The sequence below is a fragment of the Aegilops tauschii genome, chromosome 4, assembly GCF_002575655.3.
Source record: "Aegilops tauschii subsp. strangulata cultivar AL8/78 chromosome 4, Aet v6.0, whole genome shotgun sequence".
NCBI lineage: Eukaryota > Viridiplantae > Streptophyta > Magnoliopsida > Poales > Poaceae > Aegilops > Aegilops tauschii.
In genome coordinates, this window is record NC_053038.3 from 305438380 (window position 1) to 305465723 (window position 27344).

The window sequence follows — 27344 nt, forward strand, 5'->3', positions numbered from 1 at the left end:
TGCTCGGATTGGGTCCTTGAAGCAACGGCGGAGCTGTGACACATGGAACACATCGTGAACCTGAGAAAGGTTCGGCGGTAGCTCCAGTTGGTATGCCACTTTTCCACGCCTTTCGAGAATAGTGAATGGGCCAATATATCGAGGAGCTAGCTTGCCCTTGATCCCGAAGCGGTGAGCACCCTTCATAGGTGTGACTCGAAGATAAGCCTTTTCGCCAGGTTGATAGACCATGTCTTTATGATGACGGTCATACTGACTCTTCTGACGTGACTCAGCAGTCTTTCTCACGAATAATGCGGACTTGTTCTTCGGCATCTTGGATAATATCCGGACCAAAGAGTGGACGTTCCCCAGTTTCTGACCAGTTCAGAGGGGTTCGACACTTTCGTCCATATAACACTTCGAAGGGGGCTGTCTTCAGACTAGCTTGATAGCTATTATTATAAGAGAACTCAGCATACGGGAGGGATTCCTCCCATTTCTTGCCGAAGGAAATAACACAAGCTCGAAGCATATCTTCGAGAACTTGGTTGACGCGTTCAACTTGCCCTTGCGACTGAGGATGAAACGCAGTACTGAATGACAGATGAGTTCCCATGGCTTCTTGGAAACTTGCCCAGAATCTTGAAGTGAATAAGCTGCCACGGTCTGAACTGATAACCAATGGAATACCGTGGAGTGAAACAATCCTGGACATATAGAGCGTTGCCAGCTGGCTAGCAGTGATCATTTCTTTGACCGCCAGAAAATGTGCAACTTTGGAAAGCCGGTCAATGACGACAAGAATAGCATCATTACCTTTCTGTGATTTGGGAAATCCAGTGACGAAGTCCATCTCAACATGGTCCCATTTCCATTCAGGAATAGAGATAGGTTGCAGAGTTCCAGCAGGCCTTTGATGTTCTGCTTTGATACGACGGCAAACGTCACACTCAGCAACATAACGAGCAATGTCTTGTTTCATATTAGACCACCAGAATCTCTGGCGGATGTCTTGGTACATCTTTGTACTACCAGGATGGATACATAGAGGCGTATCATGAGCTTCTTTCATAACTTCCTGTGTCATATCCAGGTTTTTCTCTGCACATGGCACCACTAGGCGGCCCTTGAAGTATAGGGTGCCATCTTCAGCAATAGTGAAGAATGAGGGCTTTCCTTCTGTGAGGTAGCGCTTAATCTTGTGGGCTTCAGAGTCATACTTCTGTAGCCTTTTGATGCTATCCACGAGATCTGGTTTAGCAACTAGGGTATTGAGGGAACCCTGGGTAACAACGTGGAGTTTCACCTTGCCAAACTCCTTAGGAGGGGGAGCGAGTGCACTCGGAGGAACAATATGGAGGTTCAGCTTCCTGAATTCTTCAACAAGCGAGGGCTGAACTTTGTGAACCTGGAGGTGGTTGCAGTAAGACTTGCGGCTCAAGGCATCAGCCATTACATTAGCCTTGCCTGGCGTATAGGAAATACCCAAGTCAAAGTCTGCAACAAGCTCCATCCATCTCTGCTGACGGAGGTTCAGATCTGGCTGAGTAAACAGATACTTCAGACTTTGGTGGTCAGTGAAGATCTCGCAACGATTACCAAGAAGGTAATGTCGCCACTGCTTCAGCGCATGAATGACAGCAGCAAGTTCGAGGTCGTGAACTGGGTAGTTCTCTTCGTGAGGGCGCAATTGCCGAGAGGCATAAGCAATCACTTTGCGGTCTTGCATTAGGACACAGCCTAATCCTTGACGGGAAGCGTCGCAGTAAATGACGAAGTCCTTCTTAGTATCAGGTGGAGCTAGAACTGGGGCAGAAGTCAACTTGTCTTTGAGTGCCTGGAAACTCTCCTGACATTTGTCTGTCCATTGGAACTTGACACCCTTATGCAACAGGTTAGTCAGAGGCCTGGCGATCTTAGAGAAGTTCTCGACAAATCGACGGCAATAGCTGGCGAGCCCGAGAAAACTTCTGACTTGCTTAACGTTCTTGGGAGGAGTCCAATCAAGGATAGCCTGGACTCGTTCAGGGTTGACGGCAATACCATCCTTTGAGATGACATGCCCTAGATAGGTTACTTCCGGTAGCCAGAATTCACATTTGGAGAACTTGGCATATAGTTGATGTTCTCGTAGCTTTTCCAGCACAAGTCGAAGATGTTCAGCATGTTCTTCTTCGTTCTTGGAAAATACCAGGATATCATCCAGATAAACCACGACGAACTTGTCGAGGTAATCCATGAATATATAGTTCATCAGACGAGAGAAGGTGGCTGGAGCATTGGTTAAACCGAAAGACATGACGGTGTACTCGTATGAACCATAGCGAGTCACGAAGGCGGTCTTTGGGATATCCTCTTCGCGAACACGGATCTGGTGGTAACCCAACCTCAAGGCGAGCTTAGAGAACACTGACGAACCCGCCAGTTGATCATACAGATCATTGATCCGAGGAAGAGGGTATTTATTCTGAATGGTAGCTTGGTTTATAGGACGGTAGTCTTGAACTAATCGGTTTGTCCCATCCTTCTTCTTGACAAAGAGAGAAGGTGCTCCCCAAGGAGAGCAACTTGGGCGAATGAATCCTTTGCGAAGAGAATTGTCGATTTCCTCCTTAAGCTCAAGGAGTTCATGCGGCGGCATTTTGTAGGGTCGTTTGGCTATAGGAGTGGTGCCTGGTTTCAAGTCGATGATGAATTCGACAGCTCTAGCAGGGGGAATCCCTGGAAGTTCTTCAGGGAAGACGTCGAGGAATTCACGCACGACGGGAATGTTTTCAATGCCCTCGAGTGGTGCAGCGTTCAATGCATTCAATGCATAGAGCCTTGCCTCGGCATTTTGCACCAGATGGGCTTGGTAAGTAACTATCTCATCTGAAGGGTGTAGCAGATGGACGGTCTTAGTGGTGCAAACGATTGTAGCAGTATGCGCTTTTAACCAATTCATTCCCAGAATGAGATCAATGCTACAAGACTTCAGTACGATGGGAGAGACAAGAAATTCCAGTCCTTCAATTTCAACAGGAACGTCATGACTAACCATAGAGGTTTGACATTGGCCCGCAGGGGTGTGTACCACTAGCGGAGTGTTCATCTCTTCGTATTTAATGCCATGCAAGAATGCAAATTCTGCTGATATGAATGAATGGGATGCTCCTGTATCAAATAAAACGGATGCTGGTACTGAATTTACGAGGAGTGTACCCATCACAGTAGCAGGCTGGTCTTGAGCTTCGTTGAGATCAACGTGGTTGGCATGAGCACGACCATAAGACTTAGCATTGTTGTTGCGGGGCTGGTTGTTACCACGGCCAGCTGCTGGAAGGGCCAGTTGATTCTGGTTCTGATAGCAGTTCCTGGCAAAGTGACCCGGTTGACCACACTTGAAGCACAGACCATTATCGGGATTGGGAACAGGAGCCCCAGGTGGGGGAGCTGGTAGCTTTGACTGCCTAGATGGTGGAGGAGGAAGACGCGGTGCAGCATAAGATTTCCTTGGAGCAGGTGCATTTGGACGGTACATGCTGTTCGGGATCCATACCTTTCGCTTCTGCGAGGGCGGGCCCGAAGATGAGCCCGTGTCACGGTTGCGCCTCTGAGAGCTCTGGTATTCCTGCAGACCAGTCTCGACATTGATGGCCTTATTCACCAAGGTGGCGAAATCGGCGAAGTCATGCACTAGAAGTGCAAGCTTGATGTCAGCTTGTAGTCCATCACGGAACTTCTCCTGTCTGCGAGCATCAGTTGCAATGTCTTCTTCAGCATAGCGGGACAAGTCCAGAAACTCCCGCTGATAAGCTTCGACAGTTTTGTTGCCTTGGGTGAGGTTGCGGAACTCACGCTTCTTCCGGTCCATGACTCCCTGAGGAATGAAGCGGGCACGGAAAGCAGCTTGGAAGTCTGGCCAGGTGATGATTGTTCCAGCTGGCAGAGTACGCCTGTGGCTGTCCCACCATTGAGCTGCGGGTCCCTTTAGAAAGAAGGAAGCAAAGTTGACATAGCTGGCAGGGGCTACATCGACAGACTCCATCTCATAGGTGATGTCACGGAGCCAGTCATCAGCATCCAGAGGCTGAGTTGAGCTGCGGTACACAGTTGGGTTCAGGCGCATGAAATCCTGCAGAGTTACTGGGGTTGGTTGCTGGTCCATATTGGGGCGAGGAAACTGAGCCATCATATTTTCCATGAATTGGCGGTTCAGTTCAAACTGTTGGATCATACCAGCCATGTACTCAGGTGGTGGTGGGGCATTGCCACCACGACCACGACCACCTGGTCTAACCATCCTGCTAATATATAACAGGGGTTCAGCACTGAGAAATTTGCAAAGACAAGGATCATTCATGATGAAACATGCATAATGAAAGGAGCACGATAGCTACTACATAGTAGTCGGCATAACTTACAAAAGGGGTCATGCATAGAGTTCAGTACACAGAGTTCAGTACATAGACTAAAACAACATAGGCGGCACACAGGCTCGCGGCGAATGCATCTAACACTACAAGCAAACCTACATCAGTCCCAAGAGGTACTGTGGAGGTAATCGTAGCCCGACAGCTGGTAGTGAGGCAACGGATAGCCCTCCACGTCAGTAGGCTGGGGGCCGCGGATACTCAGGTGTAGAGCCCGACGCTCAGGTGGCAGAAGAGGACCAAGTGCGGGAGAGTAGCCTCCCACCTCTGGCCAACCTACACCGTGGGGCATCACGGTCCTGGCTGGGTAGATCGCAGTACGCGGTAGCTGTCCAGATCGGACAAAGGGGTGCAGCAGCGTCAGAGCACGGTAAAGGTGCTGACGGGTGGTGTACATCTCGTGGCGAAGAGCTCGGTTAGCTCGATCCAGCCCATTAGCATGCAGAACCAGGTTCTGATGGTAGAAGGGCTCTCGGGTGACAGTGGAGTAGGCAGCAGTATAGTATCCCTCCACACCAACATCAGATGCGATAGCAATGTGCCTGAAAGGGGAGGTGTCCAACTCCCGATACTCTCCACGAAGACGTGTCAGAGCAGCATAGGCAGCATCGTGGACAGCCATATCGATGGTCACACCAACACCATGTGCGGTGTGCAGCACAGTAGTGGAGTCATACTCCCGCGAGTAGAGGTGGACGATGGCACGGTACTGCTCCTGGTTAAAGTCCTGCTACTCCTCGTAGACGGTGTACTCAGGGTGCCAGCGATAACCCAGATAGGTCATCATCTCAGCTAGCACCGCAGGTGATCCCGAGGCACCAATGGCCGTCGTGTGGCGCACGACCTGCCTCGTGGGTTCCATCTGAAAGCAAAGACGTTTCAAAGGAGTCAAATGACAGTGTGTCAATTGTTCAAAATACTATTCTAAGAAACAACTATGGCTTATCCAACTTTGGGGTGAATGCGGTCACGGGATCCTAGTGTTAGAGTTAGTAAATTCGTTTAACCCGAGTAGAAGAGAGTTCAGAGTCCCAGAGTAAGGGTCGAGGAGTAAAAGATCCTAGTACCACCCAATGGCGACGTGGGCCCGTAAGACACACAGCCATGTTAGTAAAAGTTTTGTAATGTTCTAGACTCGACTTCGGCCCAGGAGTGTGGAAAGGGGGATTCCTACAGGCAGTCGGCTCTGATACCAACTTATGACGCCCCCGATTTGACCGTACACTAATCATGCACGCAAATGTGTACGATCAAGATCAGGGACTCACGGGAAGATATCACAACACAACTCTAAAACATAAATAAGTCATACAAGCATTATAATACAAGCCAGGGGCCTCGAGGGCTCGAATACAAGTGCTCGATCACAGACGAGTCAGCGGAAGGAACAATATGTGAGTACAAACATAAGTTAAACAAGCTTGCCTTAAGAAGGCTAGCACAAACTGGGATACAGATCGAACGAGGCGCAGGCCTCCTGCCTGGGATCCTCCTAACTACTCCTGGTCGTCGTCAGCGGGCTGCACGTAGTAGTAGGTACCTCCAGTGTCGTAGGTGTCATCGTCGACGGCGGCGTCTGGCTCCTTGACTCCAGCATCTGGTTGCGACAACCAGATAGAAAGGAAAAGGGGAAAAGAGGGAGAGAAGCAACCGTGAGTACTCATCCAAAGTACTCGCAAGCAAGGAGCTACACTACATATGCATTGGTATATGTGTAAAGGGGCATATCAGTGGACTGAACTGCAGAATGCCAGAATAAGAGGGGGATAGCTAGTCCTGTCGAAGACTACGCTTCTGGTCATCTCCATCTTGCAACATGAAGAAGAGAGTAGATTGAAGTCCTCCAAGTAGCATCGCATAGCATAATCCTACCCGGCGATCCCCTCCTCGTCGCCCTATTAGAGAGCGATCACCGGGTTGTATCTGGCACTTGGAAGGGTGTATTTTATTCAGTATCCAGTTCTAGTTGTCATAAGGTCAAGGTACAACTCCGGGTCGTCCTTTTACCGAGGGACACGGCTATTCGAATAGATAAACTTCCCTGCAGGGGTGCACCACATAACCCAACACGCTCGATCCCATTTGGCCGGACACACTTTTCTGGGTCATGCCCGGCCTTGTAAGATCAACGCGTCGCAGCCCCTCCTAAGCACAACAGAGAGGTCAGCACGCCGGTCTAATCCTAAGCGCGCAGGGGTCTGGGCCCATCGCCCTATGCACACCTGCACGTTGCGAACGCGGCCGCGAGCAGACCTAGCAACCCACACGATCACGGCGGTTACGTCAAAGCGGTCCAACACGGCGCGCGCCACTCAGTCGCTGATGTCACGAAGGCTTCGGCTGATACCACGACGCCGGGATACCCATAACTACTCCCGCGTAGATGGTTAGTGCGTATAGACCAAATGGCCAGACTCAGATCAAATTCCAAGATCTCGTTAAGCGTGTTAAGTATCCGCGAACGCCGACCAGGGCCAGGCCCACCTCTCACCTAGGCGGTCTCAACCTGCCCTGTCGCTCCGCCACAAAGATCCACTTGCGGGTCCTCCTACGAGCCGACCCGACTTTAGTCACCACATGTGTCATGTATATAGTATATAAGTAAATACCCGTGATCACCGCCCAGGTGATCACGGCCCGATAGTATAGCACAGCAGACGGACAAGAATGTAGGGCCACTGATGGAAAACTAGCATCCTATACTAAGCATGTAGGATTGCAGGTAAAGGTAACAACAGTAGTAGCAAGGATAGGCTATGCATCAGGATAGGATATCGGAAAGCAGTAACATGCTACACTACTCTAATGCAAGCAGTATAGAGAAGAATAGGCGATATCTGGTGATCAAGGGGGGGGGCTTGCCTGGTTGCTCTGGCAAGTAGGAGGGGTCGTCAACTCCGTAGTCGAACTGGGCAGCAGCAGTGTCGGTCTCGTAGTCTACCGGAGAGAAGAGGGGGAAGAAACAGTAAATACAATGCAAACATAAGTATGGCGACGCGTGACATGACAATGAGCGGTACTAGGTGTGTCCTAACGCGACAGTAGGTGGTACCGCCGAAGGGGGGAACATCCGGGAAAGTATTCCCGATGTTTCGCGTTTTCGGACAAACGGACCGGAGGGGGAAAGTTGCGAGTTCGATAGGTTAGGGAGGTGTGGTGGACGAACGGACTGCGTATCCGGATTCGTCTCGTCGTTCTGAGCAACTTTCATGTTGAAAATATTTTAATCCGAGTTACGGATTAAAAGATATGATTTTCTAAAGATTTTATTAATTTCTGGAATTTAATTAATTATTTAATTTAATTCGAAAATGGATTTATGACATCAGCATGATGTCATGCTGACGTCAGCAGTCAACAGGGGTTGACTGGGTTAAACTGTCGCGTGGGTCCAGTGGGACCCACGTGTCATACTCTGTTAGGTTAATTAGGGTTTAATTAAACTAATTCTGTTTAATTAAACTAACAGGTTAATTAGATTAATTCATTAGGATTAATTAACTTTAATTAATTAATATTAACATGATTAAATAAGTTAATTAATTATCTTAATTAATTAATTAATTATTTATTTATTTATTTTTATTATTTATTTTTATTTATATATTTATTAATTAATTTATTATTTTTATTATTAATTTATTTTATTTTTGTTTATTTTTTTAAATCATTTTTTCCTTTTCTTTTTCGTTCTGTGCGTGGGCCCCGGCTGTCATTGGGCCAGGGGCCTTAGTGGGCGCGGGCGGCGGGCACTGCCCAAGCGGGCACGGGCGGGCGCCCGACCGATGGCCTCGCCCGTGGACAACGGGGAGGAGGCACGGGAGCCGTGGCCCGGGCACGACCACCGGCCACCGCTGGGGCTCCGGCGCGGTGGAGGGAGCCGCAGGAGCAGGGCCGCGGCCAAGTGCAGAGGAGGGGGGGTGCTTGCGGGGGAGCAGGGTGGAACGGAGGCGAGGGCGCCGTCGACGGGGCGAGCGGCGAGCGGTGGTGCTCGCGCGGGGACAGAGGGGAGAGGGAACCGGCGCGGGAGTGAGGCACGGTGCGGGGCGAGGCCGGACGGGGCAGGTGCGGCCGGAGGCGTCGAGGGCGCGGACGGGGAAAAGGGGAGAAAAAGGGGGGCGCTCACGAGGGGAGCGTAGGGCACAGGGCAGCGGGCTCGGGGAAGCTTGGGGTGGCCGGCGATGGAGAGGCGAGGAGGCGACGGCGACGGGGACGAGGAAGTCCGGCGACGGGAGGGGCTCCACGCGGGGACGTCGGCCTCAGGCCGCCGCGGGTGTCGGGGGCGAGGCGAGGCTCAGTGGAGCTCCGGGCGGCGAGGGACGACGTCGGGCCCTCGGGGGCGACGCGGCAGGCGCGGCGAGGGGCGTCGCTGAGGGAGAGGGGAAGGGAGCGCGAGGGTGAGGGCGGGGGCCGGCGAGGTCCAGGCGCCGGCGTCGGCGCACGGCGTCGGGGTTCGGCCCGATCCAATTCTGGATCGGGGGGGATGGGGAGCGAGAGGGGGAGTGGATGGAGGTGTCGGTGAGTGGCGGGGGGTGGATAAGGTGTCGGTGGGGGGTGGGTGGCCGGCCGGCTGGGCCTGGGGTCGGCCCAGTTGGGCTAGGGTCCAGTGGGGGGAGGGGGGTTCCTCCTTTCTTCTTTTTCTTTCTGTTTGTTTACTCTGTTGCATTTTCTTTTATATTTTACATCATTTTAAAATAGTTAGGCATTTTCTAAAAATATGTTTTCTCCACAATAATTATCAGTGCAATATCTGGCACCCACCGAACATTTTTGTTTAAATTTTTGAAAACTTTTATTATTGACATTAATTTGAATTTGAATTTTGAAACGGTTTCGAATCATCGCGAGGTTAACAACAGTAACCGTGGTGATGTGGCATCATTAGCGTGGGATTACTGTAGCTTAATTTTCCGGGCGTCACAAGATGCTTTGAGCAGGAAGGCTTATTGCAACAGCTTAATTCTCAAGCCATTCCAACCGGATCTTTGTGAAGCTTTCCGCAAGCTGAATCTCCAAGTTGTTCCTCAAGGCTTTCTTGCCAACCTCATAGTCTCTCCTACTTTGGAAGATCAAATTCGTGAGGCACAACTCCTGGATACCATGGTCAAGAAGGTGAAACATGGTATCGACAAGGGTCTTTCCAAATACAAGTGCTATCGCATTGATGACAGAGACACTTTATTCTTCGAGGACCGGATTGTGGTTCCTAAAGGTGATCTAAGGAAAGTCATTATGAACGAGGCACACAATTCTCTTCTTTCCATTCATCCTGGAAGTACGAAGATGTACCATGACCTCAAGCAGTCGTATTGGTGGACTCGAATGAAGCGAGAAATCTCTCAATTCGTGAATGAACGTGATGCCTGTCGAAGGGTGAAAGCAGAACATCAACGACCAGCTGGTCTCCTCCAACCTCTTGCTATCCCAGAATGGAAGTTTGATCATATCGAAATGGACTTCGTGACTTGATTTCCCAAGTCCAAGCGCGGAAATGATGCTATCTTCGTTGTCATCGACAAGCTTACTAAAGTGGCTCATTTCCTTCCAATCAAAGAATCTATCACAGCAGCTCCGTTGGCAGAGCTATACACCTCCAGGATTGTCTCCTTGCACGGAATTCCACAATTGATTTCTTCAGATCGTGGAAGCATCTTCACTTCTAAGTTCTGGGACTCCTTCCAGAAGGCCATGAGCACCAACATTCGCTTCAGCACAGCTTTCCATCCTCAAACTAGTGGCCAAGTCGAGCGAGTCAATCAAATCCTTGAAGATATGCTCAGGGCTTGTGTCATTTCCTTTGGCATGAAATGGGAAGATTGTCTTCCATATGCCGAGTTCTCCTACAACAACAGCTTCCAAGTGAGTTCAGGCAAGGCCCCATTCGAGATTCTATATGGCAGAAAGTGCCGTACTCCTCTCAATTGGTCAGAGACTGGTGAACGCCAACTTCTTGGCAATGACTTAATCACAGAGGCTGAAGAAATGTGTCAAGTCATCCGTGAAAATCTCAAAGCCGCGCAATCGCGCCAGAAGAGTTACTATGATAGCAAGCACCGTTGTTGAGGATATAGACCTTAGAGTCACCCGCCAGGAGGGGCCGGGTTACTCATACGGTCGTTGCCAGAAGCCCGGAGCCAAGTTTCAAGACGATGGGCCAGAGATGGGCTGAGACCCGGATATGGCTTAAGGCCCGTAGTTACAATCATTGTTATAGTAAACTTGTAGCGTAAGGCGTGTATAGTTTAGAGTCCGAGCCGGACACTCTTATGAGCCGGCCGGGACTCTAAGGGCTGCCGGGCGTCAGCCTCCCTATATAAAGGGACGACCCGGCAGCGGTTTAAGGGCGACAACAATCTCATCGAGAGCCGGGGATAGTTCTTTAACTCCTGGCGATCGTAACCCTAATCAATATCACCCCAAACTGGACGTAGGCTTTTACCTTCACCGTAAGGGGCCGAACCAGTATAAACCCTCGTGTTCCTTGTCCCGCATAACCCCTTCAAGCTTCCTAGTTGCGATGGCTCCACGACTAAGTCCTAGCTCAAGGACATCTGCCGTGACAATTCCACGACAGTTGGCGCCCACCATGGGGCCAGCGCACGGTGGATTTGAGTTCTTGAAGGGCAGCTTCGAAGGGCTCAAGGGATACGTTGTGGGACGGATGACCAAGAGTCGTCGCGGCAAGCTCTACATCGACGATGCAAACTGGGGCCCCGACGCCGGCTCAATTGAGTACGGGTACCGGGTCCCCTTCGATGGAATTCACGTTTTCATTGGCAAGATTGGTGAGCCGGGTCTCTGCGTTGATCTCATCGAGACGGCTCAACTTGCGCGACCCGCCCGGGCCCGGCCTGCCTTAAGGCATGCTTTTGTGGGGTGTATCCATGGAGGACTCTCCGATCGATCTGGATCCGGTGATGAGACGGCCGCCGGCTCTGACGGTGAGTCGGCCACCGATGAATCAAACTCGTTGTACCAACTTCTAGATGGCAGGCTCATGGGGTGTTCCGACGGCGACAGTATTCCGGACCCTTTTGAGCCGCCAAGTCAGGTTGGAGTTTTTATGGCTGGTGCGCAGCCTGTCCAGAACCCCGCTGCCGAATCGGGAAACCCGGTGCCGTCTCCGGCTCAGGTGCTGATGGATCTCACGGACAAGATGACGGCCCTGTTAACCACCGCGGTTGACCCGGCGAGTCAAGCTCAGCATGACGCGGAGGTGGCACAGTTAAAATTGGATTTGATAAAAGCTAAAGAGGATCTTGCAGCGGAAGGGATCAGGCTGGCTGCGGAGCGGGCGGCTCTCGACGCCCGGACTCAGCTGATTCAGGCACAGTCCTTCCAACTCATGATGGATCAGAACGCGGCCAATGAGGTCATGAGAAGGAGGCATCAGAAGGCCCAGTCTCGACTTCCACCGGTTTACGATCCACGCAATCTCTTCAACACGCCGGGTGCAGGGTCTAGTAACCCGCCAGGGTCATTGCGCCCGGGTCTGGACCCCTTATTCAGCCACGAGTGATGGGGCCTCCCCAGGTGCTCCCTGCCCCGCCTCAGTATGTGCCAATACCCCCGGGTCATTATGATAACCCGCTGGAGAACATGGTGGCTGCGGCAGCACGACTGGCGGCTCTCCCCGTTGACGGCGACTCTCCGGCGGCCATCGAAACCCGCCGGGTCAGGGAACTCCTGCAGACGGCACTGGCACAGCAAGAGGCGTACTCCTACAGCCGGGACAGGATCCACTCGACCCCTCGTCCAGGCCAGAGCCCGAGTTACAGCCGGCACATGGTCTCAGCAACCGGCTCAAGTAATGTCCGACGCCATAACCCGCCCCCTGGCCATGGCCCGGCTCATAATGGAGCCTTTTATGCAGCAGACCAAGCGCGGCAAGAGGTGGAGCAGGTGCCTCAATTGACGGCTTACCAGACCCCCCGGGCTTATCCGACGACGTCCGTTGATGTGGGTATTTCTACCAGGACCGGGGGTGTCCCTTGTTTGGTGCCAGCCATCCGTAATGAACGTCTACCTAAGGACTTCAAGGGCCCTAGGAAGGTGCCTAACTATACAGTGGACTTACAGCCTGCAGCCTGGATTGAGAGTTATGAGATGGCTATGGAATTGCTGGAGGTCAGTGAGGCGGCCATGGCCAAATATTCCACCATGATGTTAGATGGAACTGCCCGCACGTGGTTGAAAGGGCTACCACCGAACTCCATTGGGTCTTGGGCTGAGTTGAAAGCCCGGTTCATTCAAAACTTCAAAGATACCTGTAGGCAGTCTATGTCAATTGTGGATTTGACTAACTGTAAGCAGCAGGAGGGTGAATCCACGACCCATTGGGTTCGCCGGGTCAAGGAGATCATACATTCATCAGATAAGATGGATGCCGGCTCTGCAGTCTTAATGTTGGAACAGAACTGTCGCTTTGTGCCCCTTAAGATGAAACTCGGGCGGCTTAAGCGCGACTGCACCGATATGGGTACCCTAATGGCGGCTCTTGTCAAGTACGCCGATTCCGATGGTACCAAGGATCCCCCTTCAGACGATGAAAGGACAGGGAAGGGAAAGAAGAACGGCAATGGCAAGGGTCCTCAGTTTAACCCGGGGAACCAAGGAGGAAGCAAGCGTAAGGCCGATGGCAGCCTAGAGTTTGTAGCCAACGCCAACTCCCAAGGTAATAACCAGCGGCGCAACGGGGAGGCCCCCTCCCCGAGGCGGCGGGTCAGGTCCAACGTTGGAGCAGCTGTTGAATGAACCTTGTCCAAGGCATGGCTCTAGAGAGAAGCCAGCGACTCATCTGTGGAAGGATTGCGCGATCATGAAGGCCTTTAAGAGATACAATGGCCCGGGCGGCGGCTCAGGCGCTGGCGACTTTCATGGCCCGGGCGGCGGCTCAAATTCCGGTCGTCAGAATGGTCAAGGGGGCTTTAATCAACAGGTGGGTCAGGGTCATCAACAGCAACAGGGGGGTTATCAGACCAACCCAAAGCAGCTTAGCGGTGGACAGTATCATGTGTTCACCACTAGTTTGTGCAAACGAGATCAGAAGCTTCACAAGAGGGCTGTGAATGCTGTTGAGCCGGCGGGTCCACGCTACTTGCGGTGGTCTGAGTAGCCGATAGTGTGGAGTAGGGAGGATCACCCTCCCCGGGTGGATAACCCGGGCCACTTGGCCTTAGTGGTGGCTCCTCAGGTGGGAGGTTATAAGTTCACAAAGGTACTCATGGATGGAGGCAGCAGCATCAACATCCTATATTATGAGACTTTTCGCCATATGGGGCTGGTTGATAAGAACCTCAGCCAGTCAAACACTATCTTCCATGGTGTGGTACCTGGTAAGTCGGCTTATCCAGTTGGCAAGATCGAGTTAGAAGTGGCTTTTGGTGATGAGAACAACTACAGGGTGGAGAAGTTGACCTTTGAGGTGGTCAAGATAAGAAGTCCATACCATGCTATATTTAGACGGCCGGCTTACGCCAAGTTCATGGCACGGCCGTGTTATGTGTACTTACAGCTCAAGATGCCGGGTCACAATGGGACCATCACGGTTCACGGCAGCTGGAAAGTGGCTCTCGAGTGTGAGGAAGGTGATGCAGCTTATGCAGAGTCTGTTTGTGCAACAGAGGAGTTGAAGTTTTACAAAGACAATGTTGACCCAACAGACATGACTTCTCTAAAGAAGCCGACTACGGAGGCTGAGCCGGCGATGAAATTTAAGTCGGCTGATGAAACTAAGCTTGTTGATTTTGTTCCAGGAGATTCATCTCAGTAGTTTAGCATCAGTGCCACTCTGGATCCAAAATAGGAAAGCGCGCTCATCGAGTTCATCCGTGAGAATAGGGACATCTTTACGTGGAAGCCTTCTGACATGCCAGGTGTACCTAGAGAACTCGCTGAGCATACTCTCAATATTGATCCGAAATTTAAGCCAGTCAGATAGTTCCTTCAACGATTTAATGAGGAGAGGCGGAAAGCCATTGGTGAGGAAGTGGCCCGGCTCTTGGCGGCCGGGTTTATTGTTGAAGTTTTTCACCCAGAATGGTTGGCTAACCCGGTGCTCGTGCTTAAGAAGAACGGCACCTGGCGGATGTGTGTGGACTACACGGATTTGAACAAGGCGTGTCCGGCTGATCCTTTTGCTCTCCCCCGTATTGATCAAATCATTGATGCTACGGCAGGTTGTGCACGCTTAAGTTTCTTGGATGCTTATTCCGGGTATCATCAGATTAAGATGGCAGTTAAGGACCAGGAGAAGACGGCGTTCATCACTCCCTTTGGAGCCTTCTGCTATGTGTCTATGCCCTTTGGACTCAAGTGTGCACAGGCGACTTACCAGCGTTGTGTACAGAATTGTCTTCATAAACAGATCGGGCGCAATGTTCACGCTTACGTGGACGATATTGTGGTTAAATCCATCAAGGAAGAAACCCTGATAGATGACTTAAGGGAAACCTTCGATAATCTCCGGATCTATAAGATGATGCTTAACCCGGCCAAGTGTGTTTTTGGTGTTCCTGCAGGCAAACTATTGGGCTTCTTGGTTTCTGACAGAGGCATTGAGGCTAACCCGGAGAAGATTAAGGCCATCACCTCCCTAGCTAAACCGGCGTGTATAAATGACGTTCAGCGTTTGGCGGGCCGCATTGCTGCTTTAAGCCGGTTTATAAGCCGTTTGGGTGAGAAGGCTATGCCCTTATATCAGTTGATGAAGAAAACTGATAGCTTTGTCTGGAATGATGCAGCTAATACCGCTTTTGAGGATTTGAAAAAGCAGCTGGCAGAGCCCCCAGTCCTTGCTGCTCCGGTTGATAAGGAGCCCTTGCTACTGTATGTGGCGGCAAACGCGCGAGCCGTCAGCGTGGCTATTGTGGTGGAGCGCAAGGAGGCGGGTAAGGAGTATCCGGTTCAGCGGCCGGTTTATTATGTCAGCGAGGTGCTCATTGAGTCCAAACAGCGGTACCCGCATTGGCAGAAGCTCGTATATGGTGTGTTCATGGCGAGCCGGAAGCTTAAGCATTATTTTCAGGGTCATCCCGTCACTGTGGTCAGTTCTGCCCCTCTTGGCGATATCATTCAAAACAGAGAGGCCACAGGGCGAATTGCTAAGTGGGCTATAGAACTTGGACCTCATGGCCTCAAATATGTGCCACGCACTGCTGTTAAATCTCAGGCTTCAGTGGATTTCATCAACGATTGGACAGAGACTCAAGTGCCTGAGCAAAAGCCGGATAACACTTATTGGACTATCCACTTCGATGGGTCCAGACAGTTGGAGGGCTCGGGGGCTGGTGTTGTATTGGCTTCCCCTAAAGGTGACAAGTTCCATTATGTGCTACGGTTGATGTTTCCTTGCACTAACAATGCGGCTGAATACGAGGCTTTGCTCCACGGTCTTCGGGTGGCTAAGGAGATGAGATTAAGCCGGGTAAGGTGCTTTGGTGACTCAGACTTGGTGGCTCAACAAGTATCAGGCACCTGGGATTCTAAGGATCCTCTCATGGCGGCTTATCGCCGCGAGGTTGATGCCATTGCTGGGCACTTTCAGGGATACCAAGTGGAGCACATTGATCGCAGGAAGAACGAGGCGGCTGATGCTTTAAGCCGGCTAGGCTCTCAGCGAAAACCGGTGCCGCCTAACACTTTCTTGGATGTCCTGTATAACCCTTCGGTTAGGTTGCCTACGGAGGAGGACTTGGCTATCCCTGACCCGGAGGCACGACTGGTGGCGGCTCTTCATGTCATACCGGACTGGACAATGCCGTATCTGGCTTATATAACCCGGGGAGAGTTGCCTGAGGATGAAACTCTGGCCAGGCAAGTAACCCGGCGGGCTAAGTCAATGATTGTTATCAACGGCGAGTTGCATCATCGCAGTGTTTCAGGGGCATTTCAACGTTGTATCTCTCCTGAGGAAGGTCAAGAGATCTTGCGCGAGATCCATGAAGGGGATTGTGGCCATCATGCCGGCTCAAATCCCTTGTGGCCAAGGCTTTCCGTCATGGTTTTTACTGGCTGACGGCTCACGCTGATGCAGAGGACTTGGTCAGTAAATGTGATGGTTGCCAAAGGTTCTCACGACGGGCTCATGTGCCGGCTCAGGAGTTGAGAATGATCCCAATCACTTGGCCCTTTGCGGTCTGGGGGCTTGATATGGTTGGGCCTTTTAAACGGTCCAAGGATAAGAAGACCCACCTCTTGGTGGCAGTTGACAAATTCACGAAGTGGGTGGAAGCTGAGCCGGTTAGCAAGTGCGATGCAGCCACGGCGGTTCAATTTATGAAAAAGGTGATTTTCCGCTTTGGTTTTCCGCATAGCATCATAACTGACAATGGCACCAATCTATCCAAAGGCGCTATGGAAGAGTTTTGTCAACGAGAGCATATCCGACTTGATGTTTCCTCAGTGGCTCATCCCCAATCCAATGGTCAAGCTGAGAGAGCTAACCAGGAGATTCTGAAGGGCATCAACCCCGGCTTTTGGTCCCTTTGCAACGGACGCCGGGTTGTTGGGTGGAGGAGTTGCCCTCCGTCTTATGGAGCATCAACACTACTCCTAACAGGTCTACAGGCTTCACGCCTTTCTTCATGGTTTATGGAGCAGAAGCAGTCCTCCCCAGCGACATCCGTCACGATTCACCTCGCGTGGCAGCTTATGTTGAGACGGATAATGAACAGGCGCGCCAAGATGCTCTGGACTTGTTGGACGAACAGCGTGATGTGGCCGCAGCCCGTTCAGCGATTTACCAACAAGACCTACGCCGTTATCATAGCCGTCGGGTCAAATCCCGGGTCTTTCAGGAAGGCGACCTTGTGCTCCGGCTCATCCAGGATCAAACAGATGCACACAAGTTATCCCCACCTTGGGAAGGGCCCTTTGTGGTCAGCAAGAACTTGCACAACGGGTCATATTACCTCATTGATATTCGGGAGCATAAAGATTCGCGTAAATCTGAGGAGGAGACCCGTCGGCCATGGAACATAGCTCAGCTTCGGCCTTACTACACTTGAGCTACCGGCTCTCGTGGTGTACATATTTATCTCAGACATGTATATATTATGATAAGCAATAAAGCAGGACCTCTGTCCTTTTTTCCTCCAAATAGGCGTATGTTGTTTTTTACATGCTGACTTAAAGGAGGATCCGGCTTATGATCGTATTCGAGTCTAGCCGTAATCAGTAAGGTCACTTGGGGGCTTCCTGTTCAAACATGGGTCGTATTCGAACCAAAGAGAACATAGCTGTCGATACCCACTTGATTGGCAAAGTGCCGAGCTCATTGGGAAGTTGCCTTTGGTCATATTTGAATCACAGTTTAACCCCTCTGAGAACCGACGTGGATCGTATTCGAATCAGCGTCGTTAAACAATTTTATGAATCATTTGGGGGCTTCCTGTTCAAACATGGGTCGTATTCGAACCAAAGAGAACATAGCTGTCGGTACCCTTTTGATTGGCATCGCCACACCCACTGGGGGCTATATGATTGTATCCGAATCTTAGCTTAACCCCTTGGGGCCGGGTCTTTGGTCATATTCGAACCGGAAGCCCCTAAGTTCTTCTGCTTTTTCACAAGTTTATTCTGAGGTATGCATGGCCGGGTCTTACTTGCCGGCTTAACTTTGGTTTACAGTGTTAGTTGCACGTCATGGGTGTCATTAAAGCAAGTAAATCAGAGTTAAGGTGTCAACCTTATTGCCCGGGTTATTTAAACCGAAAGATGCATACAGGTTGTTCAGTGTGTTATTTTGGCTATGTTCAGAGTATAATTAAGGACCAGTCTTTTTTGATTCATATTCCGGGTTATCTATCTCAAACACCTGATTCTCAGGGCGGTAAGCCGCCTCGAGACTTGTGATTTGCCTTTTCTATGCAGATACTTAAAGAGCATCTTTTGAGGTTGAGAAAAACAATGGGATGATTATGACCCGGAGAAACATCAAAGAGACAAATTCGAAGGGCTTTTGCATTCAAAACGTGCACGATGACACGGCAGAGATAAATTGTTGCACTTACTCTATTACAATCATTCTTCAAGTCTAAAAGATGGAACAATGTTTGATAAGCCGCCAGCTAACTTATGATGCCCGCTGAGTTGAAGTCCCCGGCTCATTCCTGTCTTTCTCCTCCGGTTGATCCCAAGACCTCGAAGGTTGATGATTTCCAGTTGATGCCGCTGAGAGCTTCGAACTGGGCTTCTTCGTCAATTAACCCGGCCGGGTCAATCTCCGGGGCGAAGGTGTGCTGACGAGCCGGAGGGATCAGATTGAGGGCTTCATAGCGAGGGGTTGGAATCCTCTGATTCTCCGCATCATAACCCGGCTGGTACTTGGTTAAGTCGGTGTCGTTCCCGATGAGGGTGGCCACCGGGCGAACAGCCTTCACACATGCCGCGAAGTCCTTCTGGTCGAAGGCTGAGCCGTCTTCCTTCAGGCTTGGGTAACCCAGGGCGATGTCTGCCGGGTCTAGCTCCGGCAGGAATGCTTTGGCCCGGCTCAGCGCGGCAATTGCTCCGGCTCTCGCGGAGGCCCGTCGTAGCTCCTGGATCCGCTGCGGCAGAACAGCGAGCCGGCGCAGGACTTCGGCCAGATGAGTTGGCACCTCGTTGGATAGGGCCACCACAGCTAAGGCACGCTGTGACCCGGTGTAGAGTTGTTCCACCAGGGTGTACACAGCCTTTAACTTGGTGACCACGCTCTGGTTGAGGCTGGCACTCCTGGGGCCTGTTTAACAAGATCAGATAAGCCGGTGACAAGGATGAATCATGACATATACAGACTTGATGTAAGCCGGTGAGGGGACTTAGCGAAGATAGCAGCCACCATTTGGGAAACCTGGCGCTTTAGGCCGGAGAGCTCAGCGGTCTTCTCAGTGAGGGCTTTCTCCGCTTGTTCCGCCCGGGTTACCAGTGCGGCCTTCTCTTCGACCCAGGCTTTCCTCTCAGCATCAAACTCGGTCTTCAACTTTTCTTGAGTGGCAATGCTGGATACAAACTTGGCGTTTGCCTTCCGGGTCTCCGTCTCCTGCATCTTTAGCCGGCTCTTGAGATCCGCAAGGTCTGCCTCTAGTTTCTTGCCAACAGCCTGCATGTTTTTCCGGGTTAATTAACAGTTGTTATATAAGTCCCAAGCGCTTTCCAAGCAAAGGCACTTGGCACTTGGGGGCTAATGCATATTGAACGTCTCTATCTACGTACTGCCGGCTCAGTTGAGTAAGCCGGAACCTAAGTCTACAACATATTCAAGTATAAGTCATCGACTTGGGGGCTAGCATGGCAAAAGTAACTATGCAGTAAAGTAAGAAGACGGCAGAAGGGTACCTCGGATTTGTTGGATCTGGTTGACCATGGCAACCTCGGCGTCCCGGCTCTTGTGGACTTGGCTGATGTAGCCAGAGACGAGCTCTCCAATGCTCAAGTCGGCGTAGCCGGAGAGGTCCAGGTTCACCCGGTGGGGCTGCAGTAACTCCCCCTTCGCGGAGCACTTGGCCAACGCGGTCGGTCTCCCCGGCTCAACGAATTCCGTCCGGGTGATTACCACGTCCGGGTCGTCTGTTGGTGGGGTTGAGCCGGAGGCCTCCAGGTTAACCGACGCTTCGGTCATTGTCTTGGTAGTCGGGGCAGGGGCTTCAGGCGCCGTGTCCATTGGAATGGTGGCTTCGGGGGCGGAGGTAGCTGGCGGCTCTTGAGCCGTCGCCTCCGGGTCAGGCAAGTCTGGCACTCCGGCTGATCTGGTTTTCTTTGCTCTTTTGGTGAGCTTTGCCTGGGCACTGAAAAGATAGAAGTGTTAGGCACACAAAGAGTAAGTACAGACAGATAATGTAAGGAGATTGTTATTACCCGGGTGCAGTCTTGAAGGCCGGCAGACTTGACTGCATGGAGTCACCCGAAGAGGGGGAGGTCTCCTGATAATTGGAGTCAGAAGAGTTGAGTGGCTGACGGATAACACCCGCCAACGGATGAAAAGGGTACAGGTGAGAAAAAACCTCAGTGCGACGCTTCCTTGTTGCGTCGGGTAACCCGGCGGAGAGGTCGGTGTCCTTACGGGCCCGGGTGTGACGCCGGCTTTCGTGAACCTGCTGCTTCAAAAGAAATTGAGGGTCTTGATGAGCTAATGGATGTGAAAAGCTTACTTTCCGGGTTACTCTTCGGACTTTCAGCTGTGGCAAAGGCTCCGAGTCGGAGGAAAGTGACATTACCTCTTCAACCACCGGGTTACTGGCGCCGGTGTCATCCTGTCAATGAGCAAATGTTGATAAGGCGGACAGCAACAAACAACAAATATGGCAAGAATTTAAAGGTTTAAGGATTACCTCTGACTCGGAGCTGTCGCTTAATTGCAATAGCTCCGAAGCAGTGGGTCTGCTTCCCTTTTTGCGAGGGGCGGCTTTCTTGGCGGCTTTCTTCGCCTTCCTGGCCTTCTTGGCCGCCTCGTGGTCATATTTGACCCGCCAGAATTTATCATCAGCCTGAAAGATACAATGATTGATTCTTAATACGGTTCAGTTGAAGGTTATATGCAGACGAAGTAAAAGTTAAAGGCAGCGGCTTACCGCTGGGGCTGGATTGGTCTGGCAGAAGGGGGCTAGCCCGGTTCTTCCGCAGTCTGCCAAGCTCTCGTTTAGAAGAGCCTAGGTCTCTTCCTCTGCAACGTCTTCTGGAAGATCATTGCGACTGTGCCTCTGCGGGTCATCCTTTCGCCCGGTGTACTCACACATTAAGTCGGGGCGGCGGCTCAATGGGATCACCCGCCATGAGATCCAGACCCGGACCAGATCAATTCCGTTCAGGCCGTTGCCTAGCAGGGCTTTGATCTTATTGATCATTGGAAGCAGAGGCTGGCGTTCCGCGGTAGTCAGTTTGTCGGATAGCGGATGAGTCGGCTCTAGACGGGTTGGGCGAAAGTCGGGCAGCGGGTTCTCGTCAGCCGGGGACGTATCTTGGCAGTAGAACCAAGTCATATTCCAGTCCTTGGGGTGGCTTGGCGGCTCTGCGTAAGGGAACAGACAGTCCCTACATCGCTGGATGGAGATGCCGCCTAATTCCAGACTTGGCCCGTTGGCACACTCGTTTTGGCGGTTTAAGTAGAACAGCTCTCTAAAAAGCAGTAAACTGGGCTCTTCTCCAAGGTACACTTCGCAAAAGACTTGGAAGTTGCAGATGTTGGATACGGAGTTGGGTCCTATATCCTGAGGCCGTAAGTCAAAGAAGTTGAGCACGTCCCTGAAAAACTTTGAGCCGGGCGGTGCGACGCCCCGGCTCATATGGTCTGCGAAGATCACTACCTCCCCGTCCCTTGGCTGCGGTCTCTCTTCCGACGGGTCAGGTGCACGGTAGGACATGATTTCCTTCTTAGGTAAATATCCGGACTTAACGAAATTGGCCAGGGTCTCGTCGGTGACGTTGGACCTCATCCAGTTGCAAGTGATGGGAGCCTTGGGAGGCATGGTGAAAGTTGGTGGTCTATGATAAAGAGAAAAGTGTCCGGGTTAATTATAAGCCGGAGATCTATTGTTCAAACTAAGATGGCGGCTTATGAAGGGGACTAATGATATATACTCAGATGCAGTTGGTTATCTACGGTTTTACCACAGTTAAGCCGAAGGATTCTACAGAGCATAGTTCTCTTTACCGGAAAGTTCTATTAAGCCGTCAAGATTCAATGGTTGCAGTTTTTACTAAGTGTGGTAAAACAGGTTTCACATATGGCAGTAACTTTGTTGGATCAAAATGGTCAGGCGAAATGAAAACTTTCTAGACCTAGAAACAGACGAGCGGATATTCTAGAGCTCGAACGAAGCATTTAAACAGTGGAAGGAGATCTACTGGTACTTGAAATGAGGCTAAACAGCTACCGCACTAGTTCTATGCAAGGTTAAAGATCAACCAAGTATAGTGGCTACAAGAACTGCCGAGGTTCGTGGCAATGGCGATGAACGCGAAGAACACAGACGAACCCTACAGTAGATCTATCTGACAGGGCAAAGGAGACTCACCGGAGTTGGAGAAGAGCGGAGGTCGTCGCCGTGTATCTGGTCCGGATCAGGGTGATGCAGCGGCCGGGTTGATGAAGACCAGGGGCGCGACGGCGGCGGCAGTGGCAGAGCTCTGGCAGAGGAGCGACGGCGCGAGGAGGAAGAAGAGGGCGTGAGAAGGACCCGTTGGGCTGGCCTATTTATAAGGCGAAGTCATAAGTGGGCGCGAGATTCAAGGAGACCGCGGCGTGGTTATCTCCCCCTCACGACGCCTCGATTTTCGGAATGACAGTAAAAGCAAAGATCCGTTGCGGATCTGGCGGAGTAAAAAACGGACTTAATGGAGAATGACGTCACGGCGGATTATCCGGAGTCCAGAGGATGACGTCACTCCGGGTTATGGCCTTCACATGAATGATAAGCCGGAGATTTTTTCTGTCAGAAGAGTTGAAGATTGACATGAGCCGGCTCAAATCAATCTGGGGCCTAATGTTGAGGATATAGACCTTAGAGTCACCCGCCAGGAGGGGCCGGGTTACTCATACGGTCGTTGCCAGAAGCCCGGAGCCAAGTTTCAAGACGATGGGCCAGAGATGGGCTGAGACCCGGATATGGCTTAAGGCCCGTAGTTACAATCATTGTTATAGTAAACTTGTAGCGTAAGGCGTGTATAGTTTAGAGTCCGAGCCGGACACTCTTATGAGCCGGCCGGGACTCTAAGGGCTGCCGGGCGTCAGCCTCCCTATATAAAGGGACGACCCGGCAGCGGTTTAAGGGCGACAACAATCTCATCGAGAGCCGGGGATAGTTGTTTAACTCCTGGCGATCGTAACCCTAATCAATATCACCCCAAACTGGACGTAGGCTTTTACCTTCACCGTAAGGGGCCGAACCAGTATAAACCCTCGTGTTCCTTGTCCCGCATAACCCCTTCAAGCTTCCTAGTTGCGATGGCTCCACGACTAAGTCCTAGCTCAAGGACATCTGCCGTGACAATTCCACGACAACCGTGATTTGGCTTTCGAGATCGGAGACCATGTCTACCTCCGCGTCTCTCCAATGAAAGGCACTCGCCGCTTAGGTATCGAAGGGAAGCTTGCCCCTAGATACATGGGTCCTTTCAAGATCATTGGCAAAAGAGGCGACCTCGCCTATCAACTTGAGCTTCCCTCCAACTTCGCGAACATGCACGATGTGTTCCACGTGTCACAGCTTCGCAAGTGCTTCAAGACTCCTGAGCGCACCATCAACTTCGAAGAGATTGACCTCCAAGAAGATCTGTCTTATCATGAGCACCCCATTGCTATTCTTGAAGAAACTGAGCGCAAGACTCGCAACATGTCAATCAAATTCCTGAAAGTGAAGTGGTCGCACCATTCCGGCCGAGAAGCCACCTGGGAGCGCGAGGACCACCTCCGTTCTGAATATCCGGAGTTCTTTCAGTCCTAGATCTCGGGACGAGATCCTCTCGTAGTGGTGGAGTGTTGTAACACCCCGGATGTAACTTTCCATATTTGTAACTCCAACTCTTGCCATTTTCGGCTGTGTGTTATGATATTCCCTTCGTGGTCGGGTTTTATTTTTTTCGTTTTGCATTTTGTTCATGTATGTATCTCATATCATGTCATCATCTGCATCTCATTTGCATACGTGTTCGTCTCATGCGTCCGAGCATTTTCCCCGTTGTCCGTTTTGCAATCCTGCACTCCCACATGCACCGGCGCACCCCTCTTGTTTCTTTTCGTGAGCGGGTGTTAAACGTTCTCGGAATGGACCGAGGTTGGTCAAGTGGCCTTGGTATACCACCGGTAGACCACCTGTCAAGTTTCGTTTCATTTGGAGGTCGTTTGATGCTCCTACGGTTAACTGGGTAACCGCAAAAGCCTTTTGTGTGTTCCAGAAAAACCCCCCTCCAAACAGTCCAATAACCCCTCTAAGTCCCCTCCATGCTCTCGGTCGTTCGATCACGATCGTGTGGGCGAAAACCGCACTCCATTTGGACTCTCCTAGATCCCTATGCCTATATAAGCACCTCCCCCTCCGAAATTTGCGTCCAAACCCTAGCCACCGCTCCCTCCGCGCGCCGGACACGTCCGCCCGGCGCCGGACGAATCCCGCCGCCGCGCCCGACCAACCGGGAGCCGCCACATGGGCGGCGCCGCCGTCCCCGCGCCGCATCCCGCCCGGGCCCGAGGCCGGCCCTCCCGGCCCGCGCGCCGACCCCGCCGCCTGGCTTCGCCCGAGCCCCGCGCCCCGCCGCGCTCCGACGCCGGCGCCGCCCGGAGCCGCCGTCCACCGCCGCCCGCCGCTCGCCGCCTCCCGGCCGCGTCGCCGCCCCAGCGGACTTCGCCGCCGCGCGCCCGGCCTCCTCCTCCTTCCCCGACCTCTCCTCCGACCCGTGGCGCCTCTCCCTCCTCTCCGCTCCGGCCGCCGTGCGCCCCGACTCCGGCGAGCCTCGATCCGGCCAGATCTCGATCTGGATCGAGAGGTTGACTTTCTCCCCTCCCCTCGTTTTCTGCCAAGTCCCGTATATTATTGCATTATGTGCTCATGTTCATCGCATCATATCTCATTGCATACTGCTTCGTTTTGCGTGTATGATATATCGAAATGTTCGTCTCAAGATGCTCTTCATTTTGTTCCATTGTGCAATGCCCGTTTGAGTCCATCCTGATGCCCAAATCTCTGGTGCAAGAGTGCTATATGATGTTTACTGCTGTTACTTATCAGAACTGGAGGATTTGTTATTTTTGTTGCATTTGATGTGTGCATCTTATGGGCATGAGCTCTACATGTGTTTTGATCTATGCCATGCCATCTTTATAGAGGTGTATGCCATGTATTTTTGTGATCTATGTAGTGACTAGCACAAGCATGCAAACTAGGCTTCGTGATGTTTCTGTTTCCAGGGACGGGATTTTCACTGTCTGTTACTGCTGTTATTTTGTTACCATGTATCCATGTGTCTACAGTGAGATCCATTCTTCTTTTGAGTATGTTAAGTAAGGATGTTTTGTAGATATGGTTATGCTCTATCCATCCATGCCCCTGTTTGCAATTATGAAGTGTCGTAGCATGTCTTAATCTTGCTCTACTTTTGCTATAAAATATTTCTGGCAGAATGTCAACATGATATTCAATTTTGCCAAGGTTGTTGTAGTTGACCCTTTCATGCTATGTACTTGCTCTTGCCATGGTTAGCTTCATAAACATGCCATCTTGCTGTAGGTATGCTTGTTTTGTCATGCATTGCTTTGTGATGAGTGAATCAAGCTCACAAAAATGCCTTCATAATTCTGTTACTGCCATGCTCTGTTTTCTGCCAAGTCTGAAATCTGTTAACGAAACTTGCTATGTTTACATGGGAGCCATCATATCTTCTGGTCCTTTTTGGCTTATGGTCAGTAAGGGACTTTTGTTCTATGCATTTAGTATATTCATGCCATGCCTTGATTTGCTATGTTAAGTTCCTGTAGCATGTTGATTGCTTGCTCTGAACATTGCTACCTGATATTGTTTCTGCCATGTCCAGTATTTTTACTGTCTGTGAGCCTGATATATTTTGCACTTTTGCCATGCTTGTTTGAACCTGTTATGTTGTGATCTAGCCGTATCTCAGTGTTCATATTTTGTCAAGCATCTCCTGTAGATCACTGCCATATGCTTTGTTGCTATATTAGGGTGATGTAGCTTAGTTACTTGATGTATTCTAAGTGCTATCATGCTGTTAATCGCAGAATCGTGTCATTCTTGTTTTGGTCGCCATTTGCAAACCGTGCATCCGTTTCCGGTGATCTTTATATCAATTTCGACCGGAATCGTCTCATCTTTCCAGTGCCATACTTGGTTTGCCAAGTTACTGCCTTGTTCATCCTTTTCCTTCCGGAGCACGCATACGCATCGCATATCATATCCCGCATATCATGCATGTTTTGCATCATGTTGCTTGTGCATTTCCCGTGATTGATTGTGGTTCCATTACTTGTGTTCTTGCTATGGGTAGAGCCGGGAGACGAGTTCGTGAACGAGGAACCTGTTGAGTACGCTTACGAGGATCAAGCTTTCGACAACTCTGAGAACCTTGCAGGCAAGATGACCATACCCTCGAAATCACATCTATCTTTGCTTTGCTAGTTGTTCGTTCTATTGCTATGCTGCGCTACCTACCACTTGCTATATCATGCCTCCCATATTTGCCATGTCAAGCCTCTAACCATCCTTTCCTAGCAAACCGTTGTTTGGCTAAGTTACCGCTTTTGCTCAGCCCTTCTTATAGCGTTGCTAGTTGCAGGTGAAGTTGAAGTTGGTTCCAGGTTGGAACATGGATATTTTGGAATATCACAATATCTATTATTTAATTAATGCATCTATATATTTGGTAAAGGGTGGAAGGCTCGGCCTTATGCCTGGTGTTTTGTTCCACTTTTGCCGCCCTAGTTTCCGTCATACCGGTATTATGTTCCTTGAGTTTGCGTTCCTTACGCGGTTGGGTGATTTATGGGACCCCCTTGACAGTTCGCCTTGAATAAAACTCCTCCAGCAAGGCCCAACCTTGGTTTTACCATTTGCCACCTAAGCCTTTTTCCCTTGGGTTTTCGCGAGCCCGAGGGTCATCTTTATTTTAACACCCCCGGGCCAGTGCTCCTTCGAGTGTTGGTCCGAACCGAGTAGACTACGGGGCCACCTCGGGGAAACTTGAGGCCTGGTTTTACTCGTAGGATGTCTCATCCGTTGTGCCCTGAGAACGAGATATGTGCAGCTCCTATCGGGATTTGTCAGCACATCGGGCGGCTTTGCTGGTCTTGTTTTACCATTGTCGAAATGTCTTGTAAACCGTGATTCCGAGACTGATCGGGTCTTTCCGGGAGAAGGTTTATCCTTCGTTGACCGTGAGAGCTTATAATGGGCTAAGTTGGGACACCCCTGCAGGGTATTATCTTTCGAAAGCCGTGCCCGCGGTTATGAGGCAGATGGGAATTTG

General features: G+C 51.1%; 1 protein-coding gene across 1 annotated transcript; it reads right to left on the reverse strand.

The window, feature by feature from the left end:
• Window positions 1-4381: 4381 nt before the first annotated feature.
• LOC141021305 (uncharacterized) lies at window positions 4382-20673 on the reverse strand. The gene is made up of 3 exons (XM_073496633.1): window positions 20229-20673; window positions 19710-20158; window positions 4382-5256 (listed from the first exon to the last, which is right to left on the reverse strand). The coding sequence occupies exons 1-3, from the start codon at window positions 20582-20584 to the stop codon at window positions 5183-5185; spliced, it is 879 nt and encodes a 292-aa protein (XP_073352734.1). The 5' UTR covers window positions 20585-20673; the 3' UTR covers window positions 4382-5182.
• Window positions 20674-27344: the final 6671 nt, after the last annotated feature.